The 14,521-nt window shown below is 37.1% G+C and overlaps 2 protein-coding genes across 2 annotated transcripts in view; one reads left to right on the top strand and one right to left on the bottom strand.

Moving 5' to 3' along the window:
• The window catches only part of PALLD (palladin, cytoskeletal associated protein), a 243,404-nt gene that overhangs the window by 225,842 nt on the left and 3,041 nt on the right, over positions 1-14,521 (top strand). The window contains exons 14-18 of the mRNA XM_058550323.1: positions 4,633-4,727; positions 6,687-6,819; positions 9,890-10,097; positions 12,929-13,094; positions 13,627-13,760. Of these exons, the coding sequence (XP_058406306.1) occupies positions 4,633-4,727; positions 6,687-6,819; positions 9,890-10,097; positions 12,929-13,094; positions 13,627-13,760 (736 nt within the window). The remainder of the gene's footprint in view (positions 1-4,632; positions 4,728-6,686; positions 6,820-9,889; positions 10,098-12,928; positions 13,095-13,626; positions 13,761-14,521) is intronic.
• Positions 1-14,521, bottom strand: part of CBR4 (carbonyl reductase 4) — a 92,102-nt gene that overhangs the window by 7,027 nt on the left and 70,554 nt on the right. The gene's annotated exons all lie outside the window — the stretch shown is intronic.

Raw genomic sequence — 14,521 nt, forward strand, 5'->3', positions numbered from 1 at the left:
ATCCAAGTTCCACTTGGGATAGAACACACATCTCTAAACATGCACTGGATTGTGTGTTATGCTGAGTGTGTGCCGCTCAGGCAATTCATGAGAGACCAAAGCAATCACATAGTTTAGTGAAATAATGAGTGATGGTGCAGGGTTACACCAAACATAATGCCAAAATGAGGATCACAAATACAGTTTATTTTAGACTCTAATCCTATCTTTAAGACGCAACTGAATCTAAACACAAATGTTTTACTTTGTTTTGTTGTGTTGCTAGGTTACGCTGTATTGCACTTGGATTTTGGAATGGCTGCTTTGCAGTTTGATGTTTCCTAAAACTGCATTGTGTATACAAGTGGCAAGCTTTCACAAAGACCTGTGTGCCACAAGTTAAATTTCATACACTAGGAAATATAAATGTTATTTCCATATTCTATAAATAATTGGCCTTTCACAAGGCATCAAATAATCTTTACAAGCTGGATGTTTAATACAGAATCACTTTAAGAATTCAAACTTATTACTTGTACTATAGCTTTAAACTCTGCGGGCTTGTTTGGAATAGAAAAGTAACACACAGCTGAGTTAAATTTAAAAAGTTGGTTTGTTGATTGTGCTTTGTTTTAGCATTTTAAGGTTTCCTGGCTCATTTCAAACTTAACTTTAAACATTCGCTTCCATTGTTACTTCATGTGTTAATAATAAAGCAGATAGAAATGAGAAAGATAAAAGCAAATGCAATAGCATTAATGTGCATCAGAGCCTACTATTTATGATGATTATTAGGGTTAATTGGCACATTAGTATGATTAAAATTATTTAATGCTAATTTTGTATGATTTTCCTCATAAATAAGACATTTAGATGTAAAAACCTGAACTTTCAGTTGTGCACATTGGAGGCATCTTTTCAAAAATGCTTCACTGAAATCTGGATTTTTTTCCCAAACAAAAATGTCAAAATTGTACAATTTGTTAGTTTGGATGCTTTCTAAATGCTCCTGGTCATTTATTGATTAGTAATATATTTAGCCAATAACACTATATTATTCAAACTGATAATTCTGCCTCCTGCAGACCATGCCTTTCCCCTTTATGTTCAGAAGGGAAGGATGATGTAGGAGTAAAAAGGTGACAAATGGTAACATACTCCTTTTTCTCAAATTTGGGAAGTTAAGGAAATATTCTGTGGCAATATTTGTGCATTTGGTTCTAAGCAGTAGCAGTAAAAATCTTGAGAACATTGTAGAAATGTGTAATCTGTACAGAGTAGTATGCCAACCTGTTTACCCTATTTTTTGGAGGGAGGAGAAGAGACAGGGTTTATCCTAAGCATAGTCAAATGGTTAGAGTTGAGTACGACATCCTTCATCTTACACCTCAAATGCAGCCATCACATAGACAAACACATTGAATATACCTGTGTGCTTAGCACCTTTCAAACACTAGCCTAAGTTAGAAAGGTTGATCTACTCTCCACGTATTCTGCCTCCTGTGCTAAAAGTATTTTGTTTTTCCTTTGGAATAAATTAAATCCTAATACAAAAAAAAAAGAAAAGAAAACTCCATTACATATGAAAAAAATTGTGTTTAACAAAAGAATTCTAAGAGATGCTTCATATTCATCTGATTATTATAATTATATACATATTCAGTGCTATAATAATTTAACATTTTGAGCATTTACTGTGTGCAAAACACAATACCAAGTACTTGACACCTTTTAACTCATTTAATCTTCATAAGAACCCATGCAGGATTAACTGTATGGTCCTATTTTACAGATGAAGAAGCTTACTTAGGAGGTTAAGTTACTTGCCTAAAGTCATTCAACTATAAGGGACAGAACTGGTTTACAAACCCAGACTGACTCCAGAGCTAAGGAGTGTCATACGAAGGTGTCTGGGGCTCATCCCAGCGTTAGGAGCACTGAGGGGCAGGGGAAGTATTGGTTAAAAGAGGTATTTGAAGGAATCAAAAAAGGGGGTAAGAGCATACCTCAAGCAAAGTATATCTACCTGGAAAATTTTACTGGAGTCAGCCAAGCTGCTGGAGCCCCTAAAAATCATCTTGATGCATGTCCATGCATATATACTGTCTCAGACCCATAGTAACACAATACCAGCAATGATGCATTTAGTAAGGATAATTGATGACAAGTACTATTTGATATTTACAAGATCATCTAAGGTTATATCATTTAATTGTAACAACATCCTTGTGAGATGGATACAGCGCCCCAGTTTTTACAGAAGAAACAAAGGCTTGAACAAATTCAGTAATTTTCCCAGTTTTAGGAAGGTCAAAACTCAAATCCAGGTTAAAGGAATTTTTTTTTTTTTAGGCAACCAATATCTGCTTCCCCAAATTCAAGGTTAAAGGTTGAATTTAACTTATATCTTTTTCTAACCACATAAATGATTAGTTAATCTTAACTTCCCTTGTGGATCCTCTGGGTTTTATACTACAAGGAAAAATCTATCCAAATAATACAAATCTATTTTATTTTTTATTTTTTGCTGAAGAAGATTCACCCGGAGCTAACATCTGTTGCCAATCTTCCTCTTTTTGTATGTGAGCTGCCACCACAGCATGACCACTGACAGAGGAGTGGTGTAGGTCCGCGCCCAGGAACTGAACCCGGGCCCCCAAAGCAGAGAGCACCGAACTTAACTGCTAGGCCACCAGGGCTGGCCCCAAATCTATTTTAATCTATCCAAATTTAAATTGTTTGCTGAAGTAGCAGAGCAAACAGTCAGGAAGCCATATCCCATATCAGTACAGTTGAAGGTATTTGTGTAAAACAAAACATACACTACCTTGTCCTCAAGCTCCAGAGAGAATCATGAATCTTATATGTTCATTTGTTAAAGCATCTACTAGGATGCGTCAGTTGGGTTATTTATAAGGGGGGTCTTCTAAGCAAGTCACATCTAGATTTCTATAGCAGGTATAGATTGAGTGTACGAGTTAGATGAAATTAATTTTCAGATTTTAAGCTAGCGTAAGGAATCCTAAGTGTTTGCCAAGAGCTCAGCATGAGAGAACTTATATCATGTGGCCTGAACTTTAGATACAATTAATCTCAGTTAGAAATAATTCCCCTTCATAATGTTATACTTCATGTCTCCTTGGAAATTTTCAGGAAAGGCAGTGTTTTAACTGTGACCTCAATAGCAAATATTGTGAATGCTAGAGGAAGTTACATATCTAGTGGGATAAGGCTACTTGAGTGTGTTTCTTTGCTACCACCTCTTTCTATTTGGTAATTCCTAATTCTTCTCCTGTCTGTACTACATACTTATCTGTATTGCCTTTTCTGGGTGATTATGGTCCTTCAGAGGTCAAGGCTTTGGGGAGACCTGGAGAGCCTCACTGACTGGAGTCTTGCCCTAAACCGAATCCTGCTATGGGTTTTTTCCCCGCTATGTTCCCTTCACCAGTGTCCTCTCCCTCACCCCAGCCCACTCTCAGTTGGAACTCAGAAAGCAGTTCTTCAAAACAAACAGAACACCTCTGCTTCTGTTACCTGTCTATATTGGCAACTTGGAACGAAAATGGGAGTCAATGGTACATTTTATTTTGACTGTAAGTGCACATGAGGGCTGCTTGTCAACCTTGAGCGAGAATTCACTATGTTTAATCATTAAGAATAAATCTCCTTCTCATTTTTCCTCTCTTGCTATTTCCTTTTTTTTTGGCCATTGTCAGAATTTAAAAGTACATCTGCTGATTCTCCTGGGAGATGAGAGGAGAAAATCCTCTCTTTTGCTACTTTGTTAGTAATAGTGAGGGGAAAAATTAAGAGAAGAGGCTAAAACAAAAAGCCAGAGTAACAATGGATGATTTATTCATGTCACCTGGGTCCTCTGACTAAATATTACTTTTGTCTATCGCTATGACAGCATTTAACAAATTTTCAGTTGACTAAGAGATAAAATATAGCTTTTCATTAGATAAGTCCTTATCATATGACCCACATATTTTAGGTATTTAACTGCTTCTGGTTTTTAAATCTCAAATTTGTTCATTTCACGTGAACATAGTGTCCTACAGTCATTATGCTCTCCTTATCATCCTCATGCATACTTCTTACATAATGATCATTTTATCATGCTGGCATCTCTTTTAACATGTGGTTTTCAGAAGGGATACTACTAACATTTAAAAAATACATTATTAAAAAGATCTGACAGAAAACTAAAGTCATCTAGTTTGATTTCAGAATTAGCTACAGCCAGTAGATATTTGACTATGAAAATGGAATCATCACAAGACACTGATGTCCTGCTATATTTTACAACTCAACTTCATGTGTTAAGGAGACATTAGCAGATTACAATTAATTCAAGGAGGGTTGTCATTTTAAACACCATCCTAGATAAAACAGTAATGCTTATTTAACAGTTCAGAGAAAGACCTTGTCTCCTGAGTTCTTTAAATAAATATAGAGTTTTACTGAAGAGTTTAATTCAGGGAAAGTTAACTCCTCACATTTCTGAGAGGGGTTGGTGTCATGGCTAATGTGGCACACTGATTTGTTAAGAAATAATTTCTTATGGAGAATAGGATAATAGACATGATGGTGCTTAATCGTTAGTTGTTTTGCATAGCAAATAATTTCTTTTCCTGATATCTCTGACAGGGCCGCATCAGTTGTACCGGACGCCTAATGGTACAGGCTGTCAATCAAAGAGGTCGCAGTCCCCGCTCTCCCTCAGGCCATCCTCATGTCAGAAGGTATTTCAGATATTCTTTCCCATAGGTGTTACTATTATTTTATTTATTTATTACTATACATTCAATACTATTAGAATCATAGTATGACCTAAAAGTGAACATAGTTGGAAGACAGAATGTGAATACAGTCTTACTAAGTGTATACAGTATATGGCTTCTTGATTGTGAGCTCCTTTGCAACTCAGAAAGGGGAAGGGAGCAAACATTTGCTAATGTTTATAAGTCCATTCAGATATACCATCACTAGTTTGTTAAATAAGGTCCCAATCTATGAAGAAATCAAGACTCAATACCTTTAAATGGTAGGCACATTAACATGAAAATACTACTAAATGGTACACAAATGTTCAAAACCAAACTTCTCTAACCAGCAGCTGTGTGGATTGACCATTATAAACTACTACCACTAGATTTCCTAAAATCATCATTTGCTCATGTTCATTTTTCAGTTACTTAGTTCAAAACAGTTTATTTTAGACCATAATCTTGTAGGTAAGATTTGTCATATTTTAAATGCTCAACAAATATCTGCTACATAGAGTGTGCTTTCCGTTCCTGGTAGCCCTGAGTTTATGCAAGGATGCTGACAGAATGATGGAAGGCAGGGACAGGCAAAGCATATTACTTCTTAGTAACATATTTGCACTTAAAAAGGAAAATGGTAAGTCAACCAGCCTGTCATCTTGGGTTTCTATTTAGATATTTTACAGACAGAGCATGCTCAGATAGTCCCGACTGTAAAGTACAGGCCACAGATGCAAACACCTTTGGTGAAGAGAACACATACTATGATAGGCTCAGAGAAGGTAAGCAGGAAAAACTGGGAAGCACCAAACAAATGGTGTGTCTACACCTCCTCACGTGACTGGATCAACAGAGCCCTTTGTTCAGCATTCGGAAGACAATTCTGGCACCTAAGCACATGCAGATTTAATTCTAACCTATTTGTGGCAATGTCTGTTCACAGGATCCTAGGCCTGTATGGCTGTTAACACAACATATTTAATGGCGTATCTATTTTCTTGCATTATTTTCTTCTGCTTTTCTTGAGGTCTTCAATACATTTAAGCTTTTCCATGTATCAGTGTCTCCTAGAAAAACATTTTGCTCATAAGTTAGACCTGTACTTAGAAAAGAGTAAACTATATAAAAAAGCTGATAATTATTAGCCTATTATACTAATGTTTCATTTGTTGCACTCTTACTTTTTCTAGTTAAGTGTTTTTAAACTTATCTTCTAGTGATTACTAACAGATTTTGTATTCAGCATCTTGCTCTTTTCTTAAGTCTTCCCTGCAATTACTTTAAATTGTATTACTCTTAAAGGTACCTCTGGCAACATACTTACAAGCAAGAGAAATGCACAAAATCTGGGGGATTTGCACCATTTTATTTTAAAGCAAAAAAATAGTGTCTTTACACACATGGATAACTGATGCAAAAGAAAACCTACCTAAACATTTGTTTTCCTGGTTCATATGAAAAGGAATTTTGATTTGAAAGCTATTGAATTTTCACAAAATAATAAGAACTTTTAATTTCCTATACATTTAAAATCACAAGTTATAGTAATTTCTGTTGAAAAGATTTGGTAATAAATAAATGAGCAATGAGCAACAGCTGCTATTTCTCATACAGCTTTAAAAATATTTAGGAAAAAATAGGTCAACCTACAGTATCCCATTTTTTCCCATGACACCTTTTATGATTTATACTAGCTTTAAGGATTAGGACAGCAGAATTGTTTAAGATCTGCAATTAGCAGACTATTAAGTTTATAATAAACTTCTAAACGAAATAAGATTTTGGTTTGCTGACTTTATGTGTAAACCTTGAGGATAGGAATCAGGTAAGGAAATTATATTATTACCCCACGTATTATAAAAAAACAGATGACTAAGATCCTGGAAATAACTACTATCTTTCTTTCTTTCTATCTGTTATCTATCTTGTTCTAAGGCCTCGTTCTAGATCAAGGGACAGTGGAGATGAAAATGAACCAATTCAGGAGCGCTTCTTCAGACCTCACTTCTTGCAGGCTCCTGGAGATCTGACTGTTCAAGAAGGAAAACTCTGCAGAATGGATTGCAAAGTAAGTTTGTTATTGCCTGCAAATCTGTTGCCTCCCTTTTCTCCTCACTGCCATTACTCTTTAGTTCCTTTTTGGGAAATTATATCAAGTATACATCTTTAAAATGTTTTCCAGCTTAAGAGAAAAAAAAAAAAGTGAAATATACTGGGTGTTTATGTACTGTTTTAAATCATTCTTTTCCTTTACTGTTAAATTTTTATTAAGTATCTTCTTTATTTAGAACTCTAATACCATACTCCAGAAAGTCACTGGGAGGTTTTATCCCTTTAGGTTTTCCATTTTGTTGAAGTAATAAATGTGTTGAATCTGTCATATGTCCTAATCATTAATTAGTTGATCATCGTTCTTTATTCATTGAGATTTTGTATCCATATGTCTACTTTGACTTTTATTCCTCCTATTTTCTATTTTTAAGAGAAGTTAGGGTGACATCCTTCTTTGACCTATTTTACAGCAGGGCTTCTTAACCAGGGTCCGTGGGTAGGCAGGTCTCATTAGGTGGATGAACTCTGAAATTGTGTATGTGATACAGCTTTCATCAATTTCTCAAAGGAGCTCGAGGCCAAAACTGCTCTGAAATTTTTTTGATAGTTTTGGGATTTTTTGCCTCATTATTTACTGATCTTAAATTTAAAATTTAGCTCCTAAATATAGATAAGGTTTTTAAGAATTATTTGGGCTCCCTCTGCTGGTTCTCTCTGGGCTTGCAGCACACAAATATTAAGGTGTTTAGAGGATTTGGGCTTTATTTTTTCAAAAAGGAAATCTGGGCTTGTAGAAATGTATAAAAATAAATGTATTCTTAACAAAAGTATTTTATTTTCCAGCATAATTCTTTTTACAGTATAAGCACACAAACTGAGTTTCAGTGTATGTGTATTTATATGTATGTGTATTTATTTTTGGTCTATAATTAACAGTTCATACAGACCACCTGTAAAATGACATTTGAGTCAACAGGGGAAATTTTATTTTATATAGATTATTAGATGATACCAAGGGATTATTATTAATTTATGTGTAAAAAGAGAATTGTTCTATTATGTAAGAAAAACCCATATTTTTTAGAATGATACAGGGCTATAGAGGAGTAAAATTACATAATCTAGATGATAGATATATGGAGACTCACCAAACTATTAGCTTTACTTTTAATGATATTTAAGAAAGAAATCATTTATTTCAGGGCACAGTGACATAACTGTCCTTGGAATGCCTGTCATTAAAGAATATTGGAAACCAAAAGTCATCTCTCTGCTTGTTGATTTCACTATTATGATCTGACCTGGATAAATAAAATGTTGTGGAAAATCTTGTCACATGAACAGATGGAGTGTGACCCAGTTCAGAAAAAAAAAAATTATCAGTGTATTTAAGCTTAATTTAAGAGGGAAAGAAGTCATGAAAATAAGCCAGTCACTAAAGCAACAGCTAGGTTTCCCCCAGAAAGCACCCCCCTTTTTAACTCCTTAGGCCCGTTCCTAGACGCTGACTACCCTTGACTTGGTACTGAGTCATAAGGGAACATAACTAATCCCACTCTTTAGTAACAAGTATGCTCCTCTCCCTCTTCCTATTTCCATGTCAGCCGAAAGCACAGATCGGTTCAAATTATGACCTGCTTACAATGATCTTGAATTTCTGAGATCAGGCTTTCTTTACTGACACACCCAAGAGGGCTGGGGTTAGAAGAGGGGTAGAAGAACGGGGTGTTTTCCCCATGCCTTAACGTGAATAACTCTGTCCACTGGCGTGGGTGCCCGGTCAATCAGGGCGCTGAGAGTGCACAGTGGTTTGGGCATCTCTCTACAAGATATGCCATGGCCTCAGTCAGTCCAGGGCCCTGCTTGTCTAGGGTCTAACCTAGTCAAGTGGGAACAAGCAGTGACACTTCATTTCTCAACTTGGGAAGGCCTGGAGCCTGACCACAAGTGTCCACTCTCTCTCCCTCCCACCTCTGGTGACCTCCAGACAGGTCAAGTAGTGTGTGTGGAGAGCTGGGGGACAGCAGGTGGACAGATGGGAGAACAGAGAGCCTGACCCTCTCAAAAGCCAAGCTGCCGAACTCCTGCTGTTTGTTTCCAAAATCTCTTCATCCTTTAAACCAGTAATTTAAATTTACTTTATTTTCTTTTCTTTAAATTCTCTAGACCTTTGCTACATGTGTGAGGGGAGGCATCTTGTAGGCAGTATAAATGAGTATACTGAGTATCACGCAGCAGGAATGGAATTTGTGAGTTCTCTGGCTGATTTTGGCAGAGCTGGTTCTTCAAAAGAATTGTCTTACAGTCCAAATGACATCTTTTTATATGTAATTTCCTATTAGTAAATTTGGGGTGGGGGTAAAAAGCCTTCGTTAATGGTGCTTTTCTTCCCTTTTCTCCCCATTCTCCCCAGTCAAAAGCAAAACTGTAAAGAGCTGACAGATGGCAACCATCCCTACCCTTCACAGCACAACGACGTGTTATTAGCAATTAAATGTGCTTTTATCTGATCTCTGGTCAACACAACTGTCATGGTCTCAAGATTTTATGATGGTTCCATTGTGATGCTAATTTGTTGAGATGGCTTTATGGGTAATTTTGCGTTGCTTTTGTTACTTAGTTTCAAGGATTATAAAACAATAATAGCCCTATGTGCTGATGGATGCATTAACTAATGTCTCCATAGCTATGGCAACTCTTCAATGGGAAGCTTTATAATGTACAAATGCTGAGTATTTGTTATTGTTATTATGGTTGCATATCTTTTTTCCAAAGAGCTCAGAGCCTTGTGCTGACATCACCATAGTAATCTTTATAACCTTGGGTGAAGTATAATAATCACAGAAATTTTTTTAGTCCCCATTTCACTTTTCCCTATGTTGCTCTATAAGAAATGTTTAGAAGTGAGCCTATGAGCCTATGCTTAGGAAGCCATTGAGAGGTTTCAAGCAAAAGAGTAACCTGAGTTGATACTAAAAACTGTCTCTTGTACTCCCAAAGGAGGAACTGACGCTGGTTTCTGAGCTATTAATGACTTCACCGTTTTAATAGTAGAGAAATTTATATGAATTTCCTTTCTGGTTTAGGTCAGTGGGTTACCAACCCCAGATCTAAGCTGGCAGCTAGATGGGAAGCCCATCCGCCCCGACAGTGCTCACAAGATGCTCGTGCGTGAGAATGGGGTGCACTCTCTGATCATAGAGCCAGTCACATCACGAGATGCCGGCATCTACACATGTATAGCCACCAATCGAGCAGGACAGAACTCATTCAGCCTGGAGCTTGTGGTTGCTGGTAGGCTCATCTGTGAATCCTGTCTCTCTTCCAGAATGAACATCAGATTGAGAAATGTAAACTAATCCTGCATTATTAACCAATTTGGAAAATAAATCAAACTGTTGAAAAACAGATTAGATTGCATCATCAAAATAGCCAATTAGGACATGTTATAAGGCTTAGCAAGTCAGAAACATTAACTTTTCTTCAGTATAGCCATTATTATTTATCTTTCCTTTCTCCCAGTAGCCTGGCCAAGAAAGAAAAGGATTTTAGCAGCTTTTCTGGGTCATTCTATGTCTCATGAGTGTTGGCCCCCAGTGTTACTAGGGAAAGAGCAACAGCAGCATGGGCTCCAAGAACGAAACTTGATGTATAAGCATTTTCTTATGCATAGAGTTCTACATATATACCTAGTTTTTTAAGTAATGTAATGTGCACTGATTTCAAAGTTCAAAAATTTTAAACAACATTATCATCTACCTCCAATGTCATAGTCCAATTAACTCAGATTTGCTTTTTAATTGATTATACTGTTAGGTAAATTCTTTAAAAGTATTGTTATATGAAGTCTTACCCTTAGATAAAGAAAATATATTTATGGAAAGGTTTATAATCCTTAGGAGTTGAGCATAAGATTCTGTTATCTGTTCTCTTTTTAAAAAGAAACATAGCAAAACATAATGTTTATTTCTCAGACCTCTATTTGCAAAGTGCTTCATATACATTATCCCAGTTGGTCCTCACCACAGCCCTGTGAGGGAATCCGAGCAAATTTTCTTCCTCATTTTATAGATGTGGAAGTTAGACTTAGAGAGATTGTGCCCCTCCCAGGGTCCCATTTAGTAAGCTGAAGGCCAGACTCAGAGTCTGTTGACTGCTAGTGCTCTTCCAAACACTGTGAGCCTCTGAGCGCTGTCAAGAAATGGAGGAACAATGAGAATAAAGCCCAGGAGGTCCTGGCTAAAATCCTGGATAAATGATTCAAGACGTTTGTCACACACACATGCAGTCAGCATGTGGACTGTGGTGCTATGTGTTAGCTGTGCTTTTAAATTTTGTGTAAACTATTCAATATTACTACATACTAGGATCGATTTCATTCATTCCTCTAACTCTCCCCTCTTTAGACTAAAACCGTTTAGTTTTCTCCTGTTAAATGTGTGTTTTGATCATACCTGTCCTTCAGGCCTGAGCCCTGTGGGTCTGGGAGCGTGGACATCCTGGTATGCCTCAGCACTTCCGTGAGAAGATGGCAGTGCACAGTAATTGGAAGCAAAGTCTTTGTCATCAGATCTCAGTTCCAATTCCAGCTCGTTGACTGCCTGTGTCCTTTGGCAGATATAGAACTTCTCTGCAACTCAGTTTCCCCGTTTGTAAAATGGAGGTCATAATGCCTCACAGAGTTTTTATAAGGATGAAATCATATGAAGCTCTGCATCACTAGTATCCTGCATAGCAATGCTCCAAAATGGTAGATGTGAGTCGTACTGGCTAGTGCTTATGACATTAAGGCTCATTTTATACATTTTATGCTCTTTTCAAAACTGGGACCCAGAGAGAATACTCAGTGAGGTCTGTTACCACTTGCCCCCAAAATAGACTAGGTCAGGTAACCATGTCAAGTTCAATAAAAAAACACAACCCTCTACATAATTCAAGGTCTTAGAGAGTCTTAGATATTTGGAAATTTCAGGTGGAATTGTTGTCGTCTTCAGCGGGCTCGCCCCTGGCTGCTCTGCTTTATTTGTCACTCTGGAGGAGGAGGAGGAGGAGGAGGAGAGCGACGTGCATCCTCAGCTTCATTGTTGGTAGCTCAGACGACAATAACTAAACCTTATTCTTGCTCTGAAATTGTTTCCACCACAGAGCCAAGAAAACAATTCCCATTGGATGCTAATATTTAGAGTGTTATTAACAATCAGTTCTGATATTCTCAGACTAAGTAAATTAAGTTCTCTTTTGTTATGGCTTGCTTCCTTCAAGGTGATAATAAATTTGTCTTTTTTATAGCTTCCTTCAAAGAATACAAATTAAAATTTATAATTTATAGGGTGTACATTCCTACTTTGTAGGTAACTATTTAAAGCTGCCAAATTAGATAACGATGGCTCCCCTTTATTTTTTCCCCTTTAAATCCTATGGGGGCCGCCCCGTGGCTTAGCGGTTAAGTGCACACACTCCGCTGCTGGCGGCCCGGGTTCACATCTTGGGCGCGCACCGACGCACCACTTCTCCGGCCATGCTGAGGCCGCGTCCCACATACAGCAACTAGAAGGATGTGCAGCTATGACAGACAACTATCTACTGGGGCTTTGGGGGAGAAAATAAATAAATAAATAATTATTAAAAAAAAATCCTACGGTATGTTCCACTTAAGCCAGGACTTGCAAATCTTCAGAATCTTTATAGAAACATTTCAGATAGCAGGGAGGGAATCTAAGTGGATCAGAATACTTGTCTGCCTCAGCGTCACTAGATGGCAATGGTTGGTAAAGGCTGAGTGCACCAGTAACATAATTAGTATTGAAGCCATCCCAGATGCTAGCGTGACTTAGGAGTCTCATGCAGCCTGTCAGACAGGCATTCTGTGGAGCAGATGGCCAGTGGTCTGTGTGGGCCTGTCAGACTTGAATTAATTGAGGAAATAAATGAGTGGAATGAAGCATAGGAACCTTTCATGGTAAAAGAATAATTTGGAGAGAGGACTTTGCATCTTAGCACCTGAAGTGAAAAATGGTATCATAAAATAGAAGATCTATTTAAGCAATATTTCTAAAAGCTTCTGAATTCTTTATAGTGCTCCTTTTCTATATCACTGATAGATAATTCATCTCATGTTTTCTTAGCTAAAGAAGCACACAAACCCCCTGTGTTTATCGAGAAGCTGCAAAACACAGGAGTCGCTGATGGGTACCCAGTGCGACTGGAATGCCGTGTTTTAGGAGTGCCACCGCCTCAGATATTTTGGAAGAAAGAAAATGAATCACTCACTCACAGCACTGACCGAGTGAGGTGAGAATACCCAGTGACTTGACCTAATCCACCACTGCTCAGTCCTAATGATATATAAAAAGATACACTTTATATAGCATGTAAATCTGTATAAGAGTCATGTTATTGATGATACCAAAGACAAAAATCACTCTTTACCTGAATGTATGATTAAGCTTTTAGAAAGAAGCTATAATGGTATGTGATGAAACACATTCTAACTTAATCTAACGGTGATTTTTTTAGAGTGTTTATCTTTATATCTAAAAGATGAATTCATTTGCTTCATTGGTGATAGAGAAACTACTCAGTGGCTTTTGTAAAGGCAGATCTTCAACTAGATATTAAATGCGCAGATTTATTCAACCTCTTGACGTCTGCTCTTCTCTCCCATTACTTTTAATGGGGCTAGCAGCCTCTCCAGAATGAGTATGACCCTATTATCCGTGACTTGCACAATTCCGTTTCTAATGATCTAATTAAAAATGATGCTTCATGTCCAAAGCCACTTTTTAAAAATTTAGAACCCTAATGACTTTATCCTTTCCTCCAGCATGCACCAGGATAATCACGGCTACATCTGCCTGCTCATTCAGGGAGCCACAAAAGAAGACGCTGGGTGGTACACGGTGTCAGCCAAGAATGAAGCAGGGATTGTGTCCTGTACTGCCAGGCTGGACGTCTACAGTGAGTGCCACTTCATCTCATCTTGTTGCAATTATTCATTAAATTATGAAAAATTAGACATTTGGATAGCAAATCACATTACTTTTATATAATCTTATAAACAACCATAGTGTTTTATTTGCCGGAAATTTCATATTGCTCTTTCTCTTTCTATTTATAGTTTCTCAACATTAATAGTGATCTACACCAGGAGAACAGATACCCAAGTATCATTCAGGAACTTTGCGTTATTAGCAAAATATGCATGTTGATTTCTCTGACGTCGGCTAGTCAGTTGTGGTTTACTTACTGAAGCATCCTTAGGAGTTAACAGTAGGCAAAGGCATAACCACATGTTTTTCACATTTTCTTGTTACTGTGTTCTGCAAATGACTGCCTTTTAACATTTCTTCCTATATTATAATCTCATCACAGTGTCTTAATGCACTCTAAATGTGTGTGCCATTGATCCTGGAATGCATACTTTTGTGGCTTAGTGCTTTTCTCATTAATATATCTTAAGCAGCTCAGCAATAGGTTTGTGAGTGTTTGTGTATGTATATTTGTATACCTGAATCCTAAATTTAAAGAAAATTGTTCCTATTGAATTTACAAACTAGTGTGATCTATGTGATCTACTGACATAAAGAAAACCACTAGAAAAAATTAAGAACTGATTTCACATTTTACCTCTTCTTGAGTAAGAAATAACTTTATGAGGTTCTTCATGAAATGAGTAACCTTGGCCTTCTCTACTGCCCAATTCCTTTCAATTGATTAGT

The sequence above is a fragment of the Diceros bicornis genome, chromosome 11 (assembly GCF_020826845.1).
Source record: "Diceros bicornis minor isolate mBicDic1 chromosome 11, mDicBic1.mat.cur, whole genome shotgun sequence".
NCBI lineage: Eukaryota > Metazoa > Chordata > Mammalia > Perissodactyla > Rhinocerotidae > Diceros > Diceros bicornis.